General features: G+C 38.9%; 1 protein-coding gene across 2 annotated transcripts in view; it reads left to right on the top strand.

Annotated features, from left to right (window-relative positions):
* MCMBP (minichromosome maintenance complex binding protein) overlaps positions 1 to 18,597 on the top strand; it is a 33,167-nt gene extending 14,570 nt beyond the window's left edge. The window contains exons 1-16 of one of the 2 annotated variants that reach the window (XM_049854753.1): positions 66 to 151; positions 323 to 532; positions 714 to 854; positions 973 to 1,014; positions 3,298 to 3,399; positions 5,417 to 5,561; positions 7,468 to 7,619; positions 9,084 to 9,184; positions 10,077 to 10,249; positions 10,828 to 10,951; positions 12,088 to 12,205; positions 12,750 to 12,915; positions 13,788 to 13,921; positions 14,933 to 15,097; positions 15,869 to 15,957; positions 16,330 to 18,597. In XM_049854753.1, the coding sequence (XP_049710710.1) occupies positions 780 to 854; positions 973 to 1,014; positions 3,298 to 3,399; positions 5,417 to 5,561; positions 7,468 to 7,619; positions 9,084 to 9,184; positions 10,077 to 10,249; positions 10,828 to 10,951; positions 12,088 to 12,205; positions 12,750 to 12,915; positions 13,788 to 13,921; positions 14,933 to 15,097; positions 15,869 to 15,957; positions 16,330 to 16,456 (1,713 nt within the window). In that variant the 5' untranslated portion in view covers positions 66 to 151; positions 323 to 532; positions 714 to 779 and the 3' untranslated portion in view covers positions 16,457 to 18,597. Of the gene's footprint in view, positions 1 to 65; positions 152 to 322; positions 533 to 713; positions 855 to 972; positions 1,015 to 3,297; positions 3,400 to 5,416; positions 5,562 to 7,467; positions 7,620 to 9,083; positions 9,185 to 10,076; positions 10,250 to 10,827; positions 10,952 to 12,087; positions 12,206 to 12,749; positions 12,916 to 13,787; positions 13,922 to 14,932; positions 15,098 to 15,868; positions 15,958 to 16,329 lie in introns of those variants that run through there. The other variant, XM_049854752.1, reaches the window with a different exon arrangement.
* Positions 18,598 to 18,781: the final 184 nt, after the last annotated feature.

The raw sequence follows: 18,781 nt of genomic DNA, 5'->3' as shown, positions 1-18,781 counted from the left end.
CACCTAAATGTAGCCTGTTATTATATATTGTATCTTTAGTTTTGAAAAGTACGTTTCTCTTTCAGCCCAAAATGGAGTTAATCCTGACTGGGAGAAGAAAGTAATTGAATATTTTAAGGAAAAGCTGAAGGAAAATAATGCTCCTAAATGGGTAAGCGTGTTGCTATTTTGGGGGGAGAGGATTGTGCAGACTTCCAGCCTCTCTTGGTAGACTAGTAACCCACGTGTAATTTTAAAATACATACGTTAATGTACGTATGAAAAGGTTTTGGTCTAGTTTGCAAGTTGAAACAACGGAATGTTTCTGTATTGGTGCCTCTAGGTGGCAGTAACTGACAGTGTTACTTCCCGAGGAAAAAATCCGTTGTGTGAGCTTCTGTCACCTCTGTTTGATTACCTTCATTTACAAGAATTAGCATCAATTTGTTTTAAGGGAAGAGCTCAACGTTGCAAAGGCCTTCCTGCTGCGTGAACAGTGTTCTGAAGGAAAGCGTGCTTTTACAGTACAGTCAAATGTTCCTTCTACAAACCTGTAAGAACTTGGAAATACTTTTGACCACTGATTATGTTATGTGGGCCATTGAGATTATTGTAGCTCCCTGAGGGGGCTTCTTTTTTTTTTAATGGCAGTTTGACTCCTTACACAGTCTATATGTATATGCTTAATGTTTTCCAGACAGGGTATTTTGAGGACTTGTTTGTTTTCCTTTAAGGTACCATCGCTGAATGAAGTTCCCCTTCATTATTTGAAACCCAACAGTTTTGTGAAATTTCGTTGCATGATTCAGGATATGTTTGACCCTGAGTTTTATATGGGAGTTTATGAGACGGTTAACCGAAATACGAAAGCACGTGTATGTATTGCTTTATTTAATGAAACGTTCTGCTTTTAATTTGTTGTATTAATTTTGTCCTTGTGTTTTGATTCTCATATACTGATGTAATACTGCTATCCTGTGTTTTGGGCCATAGGTTCTTCATTTTGGAAAATACAGAGATGTAGCAGAGTGTGGGGTATGTATCCTTAAAGCTGTATAAAACATTTTTAATAGTTTCTCCCACGCAGAGAATTTATTACTTCCTTTTGGTTGATCTTAAATTTATTTGTCTTGTATGTAAACAAGTTTTAAGAAATCATGTGAAGTGTTTTATTTACCTTTTATTTAAGAGCTTTTCTGATGTGATTTTTTTCTCTTCTAATATCTTCGACGATAGAATATTGTAAGTAAAAGATTAATTCTTTTCTTTTCCCTGTACCTATATAAACAAACAAACAAAAAACAAACCTGTTGCTCTTGAGTTGGTTTCTGCTCAGTGACTCTACAGGATAAGAGTAGAAACCCATAGAGTTTCCAAGGAATAGAAACCCATAAGATTTCCAGGAGTGGCTAGTAGATTCGAACTGCCGACCTTTTGGTTAGCAACCAAGCTCTTAACCACTGCACCACCAGGGCTCCAATATCTATATACTTTGTTTAAAAAATTGCAGGTTATGATGCATTCTTTTAAAAACAAAAGCAGAAGATTAACTTAGGGCTTAGCACTTGCCTAATTGAATTTAATTAAATCCTGCCCTCTTTTCCTGGGAGAAAAACAGTATTTTTAATGAACTTTCTTTAATGAAGGGAAGTAATAGAAACTCTTACTATCAGTAATGGGAGAGGGAAGAAGGCAGAACACTGGATGTAATTATAGCTGTGAAAGGGGTGGTCTTGTGGTAGAAACTTACTAGAAAAACAGTCAGAGAGGAACCACAGTACATCTGGGTTTTTTGTTTTGTTTTGTTTTTCCCATCGCTTTTCTGGTAATAGAGAACAACATGGCGATTTTAATTTCAATCTGATACCTGTTCAACCTGCTGGGAGCTATAGCTGGGAAAAGTTTAAATCTATTTCTATGTTTATAGCAAAAAGGATTATCAGCATGTTAAAATGAATGTGTTTAAAAATGCCTGCTGTATTTTGCTCATTTTATGTTTTTCATGTGGTTCTGGTGAATCACAAACCATGATTGTCAACAGTTGGAAGGAAAAACAGTATCACAGGTCGGGGCTGCCCAGGTGCTCAGACAGGGCCTCCGCGCAAAGACTCCTGGATGGAATCATCTCCATCTGCGCCTAATTCTCTGCTTTGCAGATCCGGAATCTTAGCTTTATCAGGTTATCTGGGGCATTTTACGTTCTGGGACAGTGACTCTTGCTTACTCAAACCTGAATGAAGAGACCGATTTATAAACCCCAGGACCAGTTTATCAATTCCCAGAAGTTGTACCTGATTGCATGAAGTATTGTAGGTCAGTGGGCAGGCCCGGACAGAAGAACAGCCCTTCAGAAGGTTGCCTCAGAGATTATGTTAAAGAAAAATGCAACTACTGGCAATTATTTGGAGTATTGGGCTCATGTGAAAGAAAAGATTTGTTGTATCTTAAATGTGATGACTTTCAGGTCTCCCTAAATCATTTTTTCCAAAGAATTGAGTCTTTAGAGTAAATGCCGTGCCAAGTTCAATGGATCAGCCTTATAAATGCTTAGTGCATCCTTTGTTTAAGGAGCCCTGACTCATGTGAGGCTAATATATTAATGCATAGTTGTTCCAGGTACCCGATAATGCAGTCTCACTAGAACTCAGTAATCTCCTCATCTGGAAATGGGAGGGGGAGGCTGTCTATCTGTGACGCTACCAAAGGCTAAGAGAGAGTTTATGTATGTTGCTAAAAACCATAAGCAAGAACCCCCCTACCAGGAACAGGGGACTTTGGGCTTGGAGAGAAAGAAGGAAACAAAACCAGCTTGTGGACATCTCAGCCTGGAACTTGATGTCTTTTGAGTCCTTTCTGCTCTTGGGATTTTCTAAGTATGCCTGAAATAGAGAATGTGCCTTTTCTAAGGACAAATATCTGACTTTGTGTTTTATCTCAGAGCCACCTAGTTATGAGTATTTCATTAAATTCTATTTTATAAGCTGATTCTGATAGTTTTCTGTGAGCCAGACATTGGGATTGCCAGGTGCTTTCTCTTTGGAAAAAATTAAATAGAGTATGCTGTTTATTAAAAAGGATTTAAGTTCGTAACATAGGGTGCTACTTATTATGGATTGGAAGGAGGGTACTGTTTTGATTTATTGCATTTGAAATGATATGTTTTATTTTTTAAAAAATTGGCAGTTCTTATTAATTTAACTCAATGTGAAATGTTTACTGTGGTTTTATAAATAATGTGAAAATGTAGTTGCTACGTTTTTTTTCTTTTAATTGTTTTTACTAATAATTTTTAAAAAATACTTTCTGTATACATCACAGCCTCAACACGAAGTTGATTTAAACTCTCCACAAACTACCACTTTGGAAAGACAGACTTTCTATTGTGTTCCAGTGCCTGGGGAATCTACGTGGGTAAAAGAAATATCCTTTATCTGAACCTTTTAATGTGTTAAATGATTCCTGATTTTTTTTTTTTTTAATTGAAAAGACCACAGTTCAGATTTCGAGTTTCTGAGAATGTTGTCTTTTTACCCCAGTGAAGTTAGCGGGGAAAGAAAAATGTAGTCTTCGTTTAGAAAACTTGGCTTTATTTTAATGTCTTATTTGTCCTAAATAGGAAAACCTGGAAACAACCTAAGTCTCCATCACTGAGAATTATGTCACATCCCTAGAGTGAAGTACAGTTAAAAAGATTGAGGTAGATTAAAGGTACTTTTTTTTTTATATAATTTTTATTGTGCTTTAAGTGAAAGGTTACAAATCTGTCACATAAAAACATTATATACACCTTGCTACATATTCCCAGTTACTCTCCCCCTAATGAGACAGCCCGCTCTCTCCTTCCACTCTCTCTTTTCGTGTCCATTTCGCCATCTTCTAACCCCCTCTACCCTCTCATCTACCCTCCGGGCAGGAGATGCCAACATAGTCTCAAGTGTCCACCTGATCCAAGAAGCTCACTCCTCACCAGCATCCCTCTCCAACCCATTGTCCAGTCCAATCCATGGCTGAAGAGTTGGCTTCGGGAATGGTTCCTATCCTGGGGCAGCAGAAGGTCTGGGGGCCATGACCACCAGGGTCCTTCTAGTCTCAGTCAGACCATTAAGTCTGGTCTTTTTATGAGAATTTGGGGTCTGCATCCCACTGCTCTCCTGCTCCCTCAGGGGTCTCTTGTGTTCCGTGTCAGGGCAGTCATCAGTTGTAGCCGGGCACCATCTAGTTCTTCTGGTCTCAGGATAATGTAGTCTCTGGTTCATGTGGCCCTTTCTGTCTCTTGGGCTCGTAATTACCTTGTGTCCTTGGTTAGATTAAAGGTACTTTTAAAGGTACTTGAAAAAGTACCTTTAATCTACTGACTACTGAGATAATTAAGTTTAAAAAAAAAGTCTCAAATTAGAATTTATTCTAATTCTCTTGAGGGAAAACATGTTGCTTCCTTTGAGAAGAGTTTGTGTGAGACATCTGTCTTCCCTTTATTTTTTACTTAGTCTTTTTGGTTAGTAGTTTTTTAAGCATAGTTCACGTATGCTGAAATGTACAGGTTATAAAGGCGAAGTTCATTGATCTGCATAAATGCATATGCGCACAGTCAAGGTAAAGAACATTTCTCCCACCCCAGGGAGATCCCCCCACCCCATCTAGTACATTTTATTGTGTGCTACCGGGCTGGTACTACATGGTGGAGAGTTTAGATTTTTGTCTTCAAGACTTGCATTTTGTTCTGGCAGGCAGATAATTTACCAGCGGGTGGATCACTTTAATCTTGTCAAGGCTTGGTTTGGGGTTCTGTTAAGGTGGGAATAGAGTAGCCCTTACTGCATAGAGTGTGGTCCTCACTCGTCAGGTGTGCTACTTCTGGGTCTCATCTACATGCATGGGGTGTAGATGAGCAAATCCAGTCCTAGTGCTGTATGGCCTCCAGAGTCTCCATTTAGTTCTCAGCTGTTCCAGCCAAAGACCCAAACCTAAGACCCTGCACAGATTTCTGGATTTCCTTCTGTTCACATTTCCTTCCTCTTCAGTACTGTTTGCAAATTCCAGTTCCTTTAATAGCCCTGAACTATGTGCTTTGTGTGCTCCACCCTGCGAGGACAGGGCCCCTCCTTCTCTTCGCTGCAGTTTCAGAAATACCCCAAGAGCTGTGGAGAGTGTGGAGTCTGCCTGGAGTGTTTCTCCTCATGCAAGGAGCCCAGCTGATGTTCCCTGTGTCCTGTGCTTCGTATGTTTGGTTCAGCTTTGCTCTTTTTTGTAGCAGAATGGGGGTACAAGGCTGGTACCAGTTCTTATCCTGACCGACCCCAGAAGTCCAGCCTCTTGTGAAAAACACATTTCATTCTAACCAGATTGCCACACTGAGTAATCTTTTAGTAGTCTTAGCAGTTGCATGATTTAGGATGTTCTTCAGTTCATGTAGTCTTTTCTTAACCTTTCATTTCACGCCTATGTTAATGCAAGCCAAACTCGGGTCAGTCCCTCCACATCCTACACTCCCAGTCGTCACAAGAGGAGCTACGAAGATGACGAAGACATGGACCTGCAGCCCAATAAACAGAAAGAGCAGCATGCAGGCGCCAGAGAAGCAGGTAGTGTGTGCCAGCAGGCTTCCTGTAGGCTCATGCTCTCTTGCAGTAGATTTGGTTCCACAGTTAATCGTTTTATAAATATAGCTCTAGACGTAAGAGCCAGCAGTGATGCGAAACCTTGCTTTCAAGCTTATCAGCATTACAGAAAGTTTGAGAGTTTTTGCAGTAGCGTTTGGTCAGGCTCTACTTGGCAACTGAGCCATTACTCATCACTTAGTGAGAAGTGGCTGCTCTGCTGTAAGTTTTTACATTCTCAGGGGGTTGTCTGAAAAAGGTCCCTTTACCCTCTTACTTATTTTTATCCCAATCTTAAGTAATATGACTGCATACTGGCTGTTGCTGGGTGTCGTCAAATTGGTTCTGACTCACAGCGACCCGACGCACAACAGAATAAAACACTGTCCAGTCCTGCGCCATCCTCACAGTCGTTGCTGTTTGAGCCCGTTGTTGCAGCCAGTGTGTCCACCCACCTTGTTGAGGGTCTTCCTCTTTTTCACTGACCCTCTACTTGGCTAAGCATGGTGTCCTTCTCCAGGCACTGGTCCCTCTTACCGTATAAACTCGCATTATTGTATGTCTTTAAGGCTAAGGCATATTTTGATGTTTTTAAAATTGGGATGTTTTACATGAATATATACAAATGTAATCATATTCTTTTTCTCTCCCCACTTGCAAATGTTTATTAAACTCTTAATTTTGAGGTAAGTGTAGATTCACGTGCAATTTTAAGAATAATACAGAGTGACCCCATATACCTTCCACCTGCTTCTCATAAAGGTGACATCTTGCATAATTAGAGTTTAGTACCATAAGCAGGAGATAAACATCAATGCAATTCACTGACTGACCCAGGTTTCACATTTTTACATGCACTCGTGTGTGTGTGTATTTACTGTGCACCTCCATCACGTGTAAATTGGTGTGACCACCACCACAGTCAGGATACAGAAGAGTTTATCACTGCAAAACCCATTGCTGTCAAGTCGATTCCAACTCATAGCCACCGTATAGGACAGAGCAGAACTGCCGCATAGCATTTCCAAGGAGCGGCTGATGGATTTGAACTGCCGACCTTTGGGTTCACAGCCAAGCTCTTGTAGCCCACTGTGCCACCGGAGTTCTCATCACCACAGGGATCCATCATGTTGCTCTTTTATACCCGTCCTCCCCGAAACCACTGATGTGTTTCCATCTCTATAATTTTGTCATTTCAAGACTGTTACATAAATGGAATCTTACAGGATGTAATTCTGGGGATTAGCCTTTTTCAGTTAGCATAATTCCCTTGAGATTCATCCAAGCTGTTGCATGTACCAATAGTTTGTTCCTTTTTATTGCCAAGTGGAATTCCATGGTATGACAGGCTGTATTTCGATTCTGATGAGTTATCAGCCCTCAACTGTAACTGCTTCAGGTTTAGGGGCTCTCTGTTCATCATCTACGTATCTCTAACAACTAATCTGATTCCCGGTACATGGTGGGTATTAATAAATACTTGTTAAATGCATGTGTTGCTATGTAGTTTTACTCTGCTAAGCAGTAGGAAAAAGTAGGTCCTGTCAAAGTGGTTTTGTTGACCGCAGAGCGTGTTATTCCTTAGGTCAAAGATGTCAGTGTCACCTATTGAATATTAACTTTTAAAAGTAATTAACACAGAATTTGAGGGAATATGTTGCCATTTATAATAGGGAAAAAATCATTAAAATTTGGAGATCTTCATATTTATTTTCTTAGGAGTCAGAAGAGGGCTTTGTTGGTATTTGTTATTTCCTTAAAGACTGTAACAACTTGAGCCCTGTAAGTGCAGAAGCATCACTTAGCACCAACCTTGACAGACCCTTTAGGAGGTTGGTTTGTCCAGGAGTCCTTGGCAGTGACTAAGCACGGCGATACCCTCTGATTTTAGGGAGCGTCGGCAGTCTTCAGTGGTGTGGAGAGCCCAAACGTTTAGAAACCGAAGCTTCTACTGGACAGCAGCTCAGCTTCCTGAACCTGTCCTCTCCTTTTGATCTGAATTTCCCCCTGCCGGGAGAGAAAGGCCCTGCGTGCCTTGTGAAGGTAATAAACCTTTCACAGACTTACACATTGACATAGGTGTGTTGTGTGTATCAGAAAATAAAAAGGAGAACTCTTAGCATTGGCATTAGTTTCCTACGACAGCTGCTGTAACATTGCTACAAATTTATTGGCTTAAAACAACACACATTTATCGTCTTACAGTTCTGTAAGGTTAGAAGTCAGACACGGGTCTCATTGTGGTAAAATCAAAGTGTCGGCAGGACTGGCAGGAGAGAATCTATTTCCTTGATTTTCCGACATGTAGAGGCCACCTGCATTGTTGGGCTCCCCATCCTCCATCTCAAAGCCACCAACATGGCATCTCTCTGACCATTTTTTATAGTCACATCTCCTTCTGACCACAGCCAGAAAAAAATGCTCCAATTTTAAGGACTGTGTGATTAGAGCAGGCCCACCCAGATAATCCAGAATAATCTTCCCATCTCAGTGTCCGTAACTTGATCACATACAGAGACTCTTTTGCCGCGTAAAGCAGCATTCACAGATTTCCAGGATTAAGACCTGGAGATCTTGGTGGGAGTAGGGGAGGGTGCGTTATTCTGTCTACCCCAATGTTCCTAAAGAACCTAAGTGGGGCTGGAGCTGAAACAACTTTTTAATTTCTATGTACTCCCTTCCCATATCATTTATGAGTTGGAATGAACTCGATGGCAACGGGTCTGGGTTTTTTTGGTTTAATATCTACCTCATTTTTACCATTCTTCTTTCTCTTAAAACCCATTTCTCACTTATATATAAAATAAAAGAAAAAGCCTATTCACAGTTTGTTCTCCTATCTTGCTTATTCTGTGTTTGTTTATTTTTATCCTGATAGGTGAACAAGTGATACTGAGTTTTAGAATTGACAGTTGAGAATTTCCCTTCTTAGGTGTTACGGTTTTGACTTAAATGTCACTTCAGTTCTCTGGCACAGGGCTGGCATTACCACTTTTCTCCTGCTGGCATGCTTCTATCAGTTGTTACAAAAGTCTATGATGACAGACAACTTTGACAGTTTGTTTTTTAATTGTGAAAACTCTCATTCTAAGACGGTGTTAATTCTCCTAATGTTACATAGCCTGTGGATAAGCCCAGAGTTCGCGGTCCTGGTTTTTTCCTCCTTTGGCCACACTTAATAGGTTTTGAGATAATGCCTGCTTCTAGTTCTCGCTGAATGTCATTCTTGGGAAAAGCCTTTTCTTTAAGGTAGTGTTGTGTATTGAAGACAGACATTGGCCCGGGAATCAGGAGTCCTCTGTTTTCGTTTTTGTCGCTCACTAGCAGAATGACTTTGGTCAAATACTGTATCTCTCTTGGTCTCAACTTATGAAAGAGTTGCTTTAGATGTGTGTAAGGTCCATTTCCTGATTTAAAATTCTAAGATATTACTTTAGCCTCAAGATTGCTATCTTAATTTTGTGTCATTTAGTCCTAACCACTTGATTTCACGTGGTCTCTTGTCAGGTCTATGAGGATTGGGATTGTTTCAAAGTAAATGATGTTCTTGAGTTATATGGCATACTGTCTGTGGATCCTGTGCTAAGTATACTGAATAATGATGAAAGGTGAGTCTGTTTTAGTTACTTCATTAGAGAAGCAGCTTAGGGTTGAGGTTAAGAGCATAGACTCTGAGCCAGTAGCCTGGGTTGGAATCCCAGTTTGGCCACTTATGTGACCTTGGGTTTAACCTTACTGTGGTTTGGTTTCCCCATTGTGAAGAAATGAGGATAGTTGTAAGGGTTGAATGATTCGTGTGTGCAAAGCATAGAACATTGTCCGACACATGGTAAGTGCTATGTAAAAGGTTGTCGTCGTCCTCATTCTCAAACAAAGAGAGTAGTATCGATTTGTTACTCTATGGAGTCAGTCCGTAAAGTCTGAAGATTAAAAATGTCTTAATTATTTGTTTCAGTCATCTCACAATAAGTCTGTCACCTGCTAATTTAGCAAATCTGAAAATTTCACATTTTCATTGCTTGTTCACTCACTACTCAAGGGGAGGTATCATATAAGAATAAAATTTAGGAAAAACAGTTAAGCAAGGTGAACGGATCCTCTGCACACTGAATAATAGCAGATGGCTTTTGAGTAAAAAACTGCAGGTTTTGAGATGTGCTTTGAAGTATTTGATGTCCCAGCTGATAGCTCAAGAAAGAATGTTTGTTTTGAAGTAACCTGATGAGTGACATACGATACCCCATTTCTTGCAAGGATAACACACTGAGTAAAAAATCTCATTGTTCTTAAAGAATGGGATACAGGAATTAGTATATCATAACACGACCTGAGTAGGCTGAAATCTGTGATGTAATATTTTAGAATGAGGTGTCATTTTCAGTTAAGGAGGGTGGAAATGTCCTTGGCTTAGATTCTAATTTTATTTTGAGAGATGCGTATTGTTTTTGCATCTGTACAGCTGATGTATGCATAAAATGAAGCTTTGCCGTCCCTCCACAGGGATGCCTCCTCACTCCTGGACCCAATGGAATGCACAGACTCCGCAGAAGAGCAGAGAGTCCACAGCCCTCCTGCCTCCTTAGTGCCAAGGATTCATGTGATTTTAGCCCAGAAGTTGCAGCACATCAATCCGTTGTTGCCTGCTTGCCTCAACAAAGAGGAGAGCAAACCCTGTAAGTGTCAAAGCCCAGTGGGCCACACAGTGTTGTCCTCAGTGTGTGGACAGAGCTTTCTGTGACGTGCGCTCCTACTGGAATTGAAAGGCAGATCCTTAGTCATCAGACTCAGTTTCTCCAGTATCTCCGTTTCTTTGCGCCACTTTTTCTCTTAGAGTGTTTCTCTTCATTGAAATGTAGTAAAATGAAAGTATGAAAACTGTCTTATGTTTAAGATTGGCATCATCGACTAATATTTTACCGTAGTTTACACAAATAATGCACACCTTATGTGTTTGTTTGCCAGCTGTACGCCCCCCCCACCCAGGTATTTTTCTAAGTGCAGTATGCTAATTTTTAACAACAAAAAAAAAAAAACAGTATGGTGGCACTTCTGAAAACACCTTGCAGGGAGGGGAGGGTGCAGTTGACAGGCAAATGTAGAGGGCGTGCGTTATTTGAGTAGAAATACATAAGTCTGCCTTGAGTCTTCTGCTAAATTATAATGTTATGTTCCATATAGTTATTCTTTTAACTAAAGACATGTGAGTTGAACTGGTGTGTGCGTTCTGACTCTGGCTCTCTTCCTTCTCCAGTTGTCTCAGGCTTCATGTCCGAATTGTCTCCAGTCAGAGCAGAGCTGCTTGGGTTCCTCACTCATGCACTCTTGGGAGATAGTTTGGCTGCCGAATACCTTATATTACATCTTATCTCTACAGTGTAAGTGCTTTATTCCTGATGGGAATTACGGAGGTTTGGTGCTTCATAGAACTTTGAGAAGAAAAGGAAGGTTTCTGAAGTCATTTCTGTGTCAGTTTATCAGGCTTCATCATCAGATGGTTTTCTTTTGTTCAGTGTTAACAAGCATTATACCTGATGACGTGCAGATTCTTTTTTTCATCTTTTCTCTGCATTTTGATTATGCCCCCTTAAAAAAATTTAGAGCCCAAATCAGATAGGGACCTGGGTGATGAATAAAATAAGCTACTTTATCCTGTCTGCATTCTATTTATACGTCCGAAGGCTCTTCTCACAACAGCGGAGGCACATCGTGTGCACACTGAACTTGAACGCTGGCTTTTTAGCACCACACCCTGTGACTCCAATGTATATCTGTGTGTTCAAAAGTAACATGTGCTTCTTTGATAAGTTCCAAGAGCATATAACAAAGATGATAGAAATCACGTGTAGTCTCACCACTTAGACATCATCTCAGCTTCCACGCTGATAACATGTTCATGTCACCTTTTTTGTTTATATGTATATACACCTACATGTATCTCGGTTATACTCTAAACACAGATGTTAGATTTTCCTAGTTTTTCTTTATTAATATGTATATTTATATGTATATACACCTACATAGATCTCGGTTATACTCTAAACACAGATGTTAGATTTTCCTAGTTTTTCTTTATTAATAACACTGTGGTAAACATCTTTGTACTATGAATCATATTCTCCCTAGGATGGAACCTGAGACAGTAGCACGTCATGGTTGTGACTACAGTCTTTGGAACCAGAGTACCTGGTTTGGATCCTAGCTCTACCACTTCCTGGTTACGTGAACTTGGGCACATTGCTTAAAATTTCTGTGCCTTAGAATTCTCATCTGTAAAATAGAGATAAGAGCACCTTCCTCAGGGTGCTTGGGGATTAAGTAAGGAAGCATTTAAGAACTCAGAACAGTCCCCGGCACATCGCCGGCATTTTTGTCTGAGTGTTGGCTCTTCTTCTTATTGCCGTCATTCTGACAAATAACTGGTCAGGGTATTGCTGGCTTTATTTTGTAATGATAGTATTTAATGATATTTGCTTCTGGGGGGAAATACTTGAGTATCTTATTTTATTTTTAGATACACAAGAAGAGACGTTCTTCCACTGGGAAAATTCACCCTTAACTTGAGTGGCTGCCCACGGAGTAGTACGTTCACGGAGCATCTGTATCGGATTATCCAGCATCTTGTTCCTGCAGTAAGATCTATGTACAAATACATAGAGATATTATAAACCTAAGCATGTTTTAAAAATCCATTTATTTTGTCTTTTATTTTATCCAAATATTTAACTTTTGAGATTTTCATAGATAACATTTAAGGGGAAACGTAGCCTGCAGGGCTACATGATTTACAATGTACCCTCCCCTTTTTCTCTGACTTTTCTTCTATCGCCTCAGCACACATTTCTGTAAGTCTGGCAACACAGTTGTAGTTGACTCACTGAAAATTACACTGTCTATTAGTGCCAGTCTGTGAAATTTGGAAAAATAAAAATTACTCTTCAAGAATATTTGAACAAGCCATTTGAGAATAAAGCAACTCATAGAGTCAGTGAAATTCTTGTTTGGGATATAGATACTGCTTTTGCTCCTAAGAGTCCAATAAACCATGAGACTCTGCTCTCTTGGAAACTTATAAAATCGGTCTTTCCATATAAAGCACAGTGTTTAATCACAAATATAAATTGTCTTGAAACAGGGAAAGTTAGTTTCTCGCTCATTATGATTTTCTCTTTGCAGTCTTTTCGGCTACAGATGACCATAGAGAACATGAATCATTTGAAATTCATTCCCCACAAAGACTATACGGCCAACCGCTTGGTCAGCGGGCTCCTGCAGCTGCCCAGCAATACTTCTCTTGTAATTGACGAGACTCTTCTGGAGCAAGGGCAGCTGGACACACCAGGTACGTGCACAGAGGTTTCCCTTCCATTGCCAACCTCCTGTTAAAGCCAGAGCCAATAATGACTTTAAAAGGATGTCTGTGGACAAAGATAAATTCACATCCCACTGATATTTAAGGCTTGGCATATGGCTTTGATTAAAGTGTATATTGTAAACTAAATTGTGTATACCGAGCATGTTTTTTAATAATATTAAGAAAATAGTGTAAGAATGGAATAAGGAAGCAGCAGGTAGCCTTTTGAAGGAGATGTTGTCTTTAGTCATCTATTATCTCAAAAGAGAAGTGGAGAAAAGGTCTAATAAAACATTTTGTACCTCCCATTGTAAAGTTTTAAAAATTTTTCAGAGAATTTATAAAGAAAATATTAGGTAGATCAGATGGTTTAAATTAACCTCAAATGTAGAACATGTTATGCAATCCTGAGAAAAACTGCTTTACCTGTGCTTCAGTGGGAAGAACTGAGAAGATACTTTGCTGATCATAATAAGCTCAGTAGGTGAAAATAACGTACACTGGGTACCTTTAAGACAGATGTGAATGAATATAAAAATAGCCCTGTCATAGTATTTAAGCCATGTGAACTGAACCACCTAGAAAGTAATCATATTTATTGGGAATTTATTTTATGCCTGGTTGTGTGCTAGATAGTAGATTTTGTGGGGTCCTGGCCTCAACAATTTCTAGCTTGACTGATATTTTCTGTGAAGCCTGTTGCCCAATGAAAGCTTAGCTTAGCTTAGTGATTTGGAGGCAACTGGATAGTGCCTTTATTAAAGCAGTACAAATCTCATGTCTCAGATTCATTGTCAGCAAAACCAATTTGTTTAGGTGATTAAAATCAAATGACTAAGAAATGATTCTCGTTTTTCTAGGCGTTCATAACGTGACTGCTCTGAGCAACCTGATAACTTGGCAGAAGGTGGATTATGACTTTAGTTACCACCAGATGGAATTCCCCTGCAATATCAATGTTTTTATCACTTCAGAGGGGAGATCTCTCCTCCCGGTAGGATGAGTCATTTTAAAATGGAGGGGGTTACGTTGGAAAGATACCTACATTTTCGTTTCCTTTCTTGGTACTGTTGAGTGTTAATAAGTTACCTCTGTTTGAAAATTGTGGCCCTTGTGTATTGATAAGGGAATCAATTAGTTTCTGCCTTGGGATAAAAATCTTGTATCTACCAAGAACCACGTTATCAGCAAATCAGTCGTAAGACAAGCCAAATTGTGGTCAGCAGAAACTCCCGTATCTAGAGATACAATGTAGAAGCTGTCCGTAAATTGGAAACCCTGGTGGCGTAGTGGGTAAGTGCTACGGCCTCTAACCAAGAGGTTGGCAGTTCGAATCTGCCAGGCACTCCTCGGAAACTCTATCGGGCAATTCTACCCTGTCCTATAGGGTCGGTATGAGTCGGAATCGACTTGATGGGAGTGGGTTTGGTTTTGGTGTTTGGTCCATAAGTTGTCTGATTAATAGCATTTTCTGCCATTCTTAATTTATATAATAGTTTCATTTTAAACATCCCTCATCCTTTGGTAATTATTTGGATGCTTTATTGTGCAGTCCTCCAGTAATCATCAGTGGCTTTGTCTAGTCTGATAGTCTTTAATTCTGAGGATGATGAGACATACTCCCAGTTGTTTAAAAGATGTTTATTTTGTCTGTATAGTAGTGTCTACCTTGATTTATGATAAACAAAGCCTGTGATTAAGAATGAAATGGCCCAGTGCTAAGTTTTTCTGCAGGAAAGTGTGATTTGCTGTATGTGGTTTCTAGAAAAGTACTTCAATAAGAAGTACTTGATTAAGGAAACATTTTAAGTGACCGAAAAGCAGCTAACATTTCTCTCTTTATTGCTAGTTAGAGCTCCCGTAATCAATATTAAAAGCTGATCCCTCCCAAGTAATAAATGGTATTTCTAATTCCCCCACGGTATTGACAGAGATGATACATCTTCCTGAAATTTTAGATTAATTTAGAAACTTGAAAAATACTGTGTACTGTTTCTCTTTCCAGGCAGACTGCCAGATCCACTTACAGCCACAGCTAATCCCCCCAAACGTGGAGGAGCACATGAATAGCCTTCTCTCCGCGGTGCTGCCTTCTGTGCTGAATAAATTCCGGATTTATCTGACTCTCTTGAGATTCCTAGATTACAGCATATCTGATGAAATAACCAAGGTATGTTTGGGTTGAAATAAAGAATTTCCTTGTGTTGAAACAATTTGCATTTACTTTAATTACTGATAAAACAATATTGCTATTTTCTGTATGCCATGTCTTTTTGTTCTGTTTCTCCATGATTACCTTCTTTCGTTTGAAACAGATGTTTTCTAGTGTACCATTTTAATTGCCTTGTTTATTCTGTAATATTCTTTCAGGTGTTTTTTTTTTAGTGTTTGCTCTGTGGATTGCAATTAATATCTAAATATGTAACAATCTAGTTAGGATTAAGGCCAATTTAATTACAATAGTATACAAAAACTTTGTTCCTATATAGTTGCATTACCTCACCTTTATACAGTTTATACTCATCAACCCAGATTTGTAATGATTGCTTAATGCAGTTGTCTTTTAAATGAGAAAAAAAAGTTATAAAAAAGGGATTGGTGCTGTCTTTTATATTCACTTATAGTCACCTGTATTAGTGCTCTTTATTTCGTGATGTGGATGAAAGTTACCGTCTAACATCCTTTACATCTCAACTGAAGAACTCTAGTATTTCTTTATGGCAGGCTGACTAGTGACAAATTCTCCTTTTCAGTTTTTGCTTCTCTGGTAATGTCTTAATTTCGCCTTCATTTTTCAAGCATAGTTTTGCTGGATATAATAAAATCTTGGTTTCTAGTATTCAGTCAAGGGGCGTCAACGTGTGACTTCCTTTCCTTACAAAAAGGCAAATGTCTTTTCCTCCTAAGAGGTAGTTTTAAAATCCCCTTCCTCTTGCCGCAGGCGGTAGAAGATGACTTTGTGGAAATGCGCAAGAACGATCCCCAGAGCATCACTGCTGATGACCTCCACCAGCTGCTCGTTGTCGCCCGGTGAGTGCTGTGTACAAAATGGGATTTTTCAGTAAGCTCTGCATGATTTTCCTAATTGATGTAGCAGTTAACTGAGGCAGACTTCTAACATTGGAAATGAACTTTTTCCTTTTAAAAAACACCTTAGGAAAGGGCTTATTGCAGGGGATTGTGTTTGGCTGGTGATCACTACAGTGGAACAGGTGTGCTGCTTCTCCAAGCCTTAAAGGGTGAGCGGCCGTCTCGATCCAGCTCTTAACAGGTTCCATCTACTAACTTGGCTCCTGACTCCTCTGTATCTACGGAAGCTCGTCTGCTAACGTGAGCTGTGTCTTTCAACAGTGTTCCTAGGTCCGGCCTTAACCTCGTCTCCATCTCCCTATTTCACACCAGGTTTCTGTCTCTCAGCGCCGGTCAGACGACGCTGTCACGAGAACGATGGCTAAGAGCGAAGCAGCTAGAGGCTTTAAGAAGAACCAGGCTTCAACAGCAGAAATGTGTGAATGGAAATGAACTTTAAAGATGATACCTATGAAAACTAACGTGCAAATTATGGCCACCATTATTGTAAAATTCAAATATCATTTATACCACAGTGTTTTGTAGATAATTTGTATTAAAAACCAATGACTTCCTGAAATCAAGCCTGGTAACATCTGAAGTTTATATACTGTTCAGTAAGAGCTTTTACCTTACTGATTTTATGGAGCTTTTGAAGTTTGTTTTATAATTATATAAATTAGTAATGTACAAAAATGTATTTGATATTAAAGTTTACTATTGATAATGTTGCAGATTACAGCATTTTCTTAGCTTCAGCTTAAGTTATAGGTGACTCTTAAAATGCTAATGTTAGCTAGCTTCATTTGAAGGAAATTGATGTGATTTCAAAAAGTCAGAGGAATTATTCACTTCAAACTTGTCTTTCCAATTAACAGTGGTCCTGAGTGTTCAGTGGTCAAAGTTTGGGACGTGGGGTGTAGTTGATTCACATGATTACAGTCAAAGTTATGAGAAATTCTCCAGTATTATTTCCCAAATGTTTGACCACATAAGTTTTTTCCATGTAGCAGCTGTTTAATAGTAAGCAAAAGTAGTCTTTTACACTCCAGTGGTTCCCAGACTTTAGAATTTCATGGACCAGTAATATTTCCAAGATTTTTTTGGACAAGATGGCCAATTTGTTTTGCCAAGTAATCTGAAATAAGGAAGTCACTGTGTATTATCAACTTTTTTTCATAAGAGGATAATCTCAGAATAAAAGGTAGTCCTTTAGATGAAATAAATGTAGCTTTTTGGGGGGAAAAAAACCATTGTCCTTATTTCCTCATTTCACCCAATGTATTTGGGAACCACTCACTCAAGGGAGTGCTGCCAACTTTAAAAAAAAAAAAAAAAGGCCCTCTTTAGAAAAAAGGGTTTTCAATTATTGATGTCATTTAGTTGCTTTGGTGATTGTATGAATTTTGAACTTTTTACCTTAGTTCCAGATGTGTTAGATCAAGTGACATTATCTGCTAGTTCAGTAATGGCCTGAGACAAGGTAGGTTTTCCCCAGACCAATTAACAGTTTTAATATAAGTTTGCAAAAGAACAAAAGTATCATTGCCCATAGCTAGAAAGCAAGTTAATGATACTCTAGAGTATAATTGTGGTAACAAGAAATCTTTGGAAAGGTTAGAACATTACTTTTTCTAAGCTATCAATTGTATATAAGATAAATTTTTAATCAGTAGTTCGAGTTGAAAACATCAGAAGTCAATTACATGATTCCTTAAATTTTTCCCTGTAAGGCCTAAACTGACACTGCTAACCAAGGAAACAGGGTCAGCCTTGAAAATCAAGGAATTTGTTATGCCTCATGAACTGAAATGAAAATTACTAATTGTCTAACAATGTTAACTTTTCCTAAACTCAAATCTATTTTTATAAACAAATGTAAATAATCTGTTTATATTTAGAATTCTAACTGGTTTTCATTTTTATAACGGGTAGACTAGACCTTAAACTTTCAGAAATAAAATGAAGGCTGAACTGGATTTGTGAGAAAATTCCTTTTCTACAACGGGCCTAGAGCAGATTAGTTACCAGTGTGTTTGTTGTGCCAATGTGAACTGTAACTTACCAAAGAGAAGAGAAGAATGTGCTTGGTCTTGCAGAAGAGTTCCCTTGGAAGGAGAACTGGTTCCTCTTTCAAATAAATAATAAAACTTCCCAAATTACGAGTACCTGGGGCTGTTTCTCGTGAATTACAATACTCGGCATACAGATCCCACGGGATGCTATTTGTCCTCTTGATGGAAACCCATTCCCAGATGCTGTGCGAGGTACCGGGATGTGGCCTCCTATTACTTGGATGGGAGCTAAGTGTTCAGATAATTTTAGTTTTTAAAAAACCTCTTTGGAACTAATTTCTGTAGAACTTTAAATGCATTATTTTATCACATGATCTTGGCTTATGTTTTCTCTGATGTTGTGAACACTTAAATACATTCCAGACCCAGAGGAACAGGTGAGAGGAGAATAAAACATGCAGTTTCAAATGCCTGCATTCTAAATCTGATACTGTGATCTATTTCATCATTTATAAAGTCATAAAAACACTTCAAAGGAATAAAAAATATGGAATGGTTGGGATTAAGTGTTCCGTCATAGTAAATTCCTTCATCTAAGACCAAACCCTTTAAAATGTTACTCAAGTAATTCTCATACATACTGTCACTTTAAATTACAATGGTACTTTATTTTAAAGTCACAAGATTTGACACTTCAAAAAAAAAGGTACCACTAATAAATTACAAAGTGGAAATGCTTATCAGAGTTACAACAGACGTAATGTTTAGCT

Source organism: Elephas maximus, chromosome 16 (genome assembly GCF_024166365.1).
Source record: "Elephas maximus indicus isolate mEleMax1 chromosome 16, mEleMax1 primary haplotype, whole genome shotgun sequence".
NCBI classification, from domain to species: domain Eukaryota; kingdom Metazoa; phylum Chordata; class Mammalia; order Proboscidea; family Elephantidae; genus Elephas; species Elephas maximus.
This window is presented reverse-complemented; position numbering and strand designations above follow the sequence as displayed.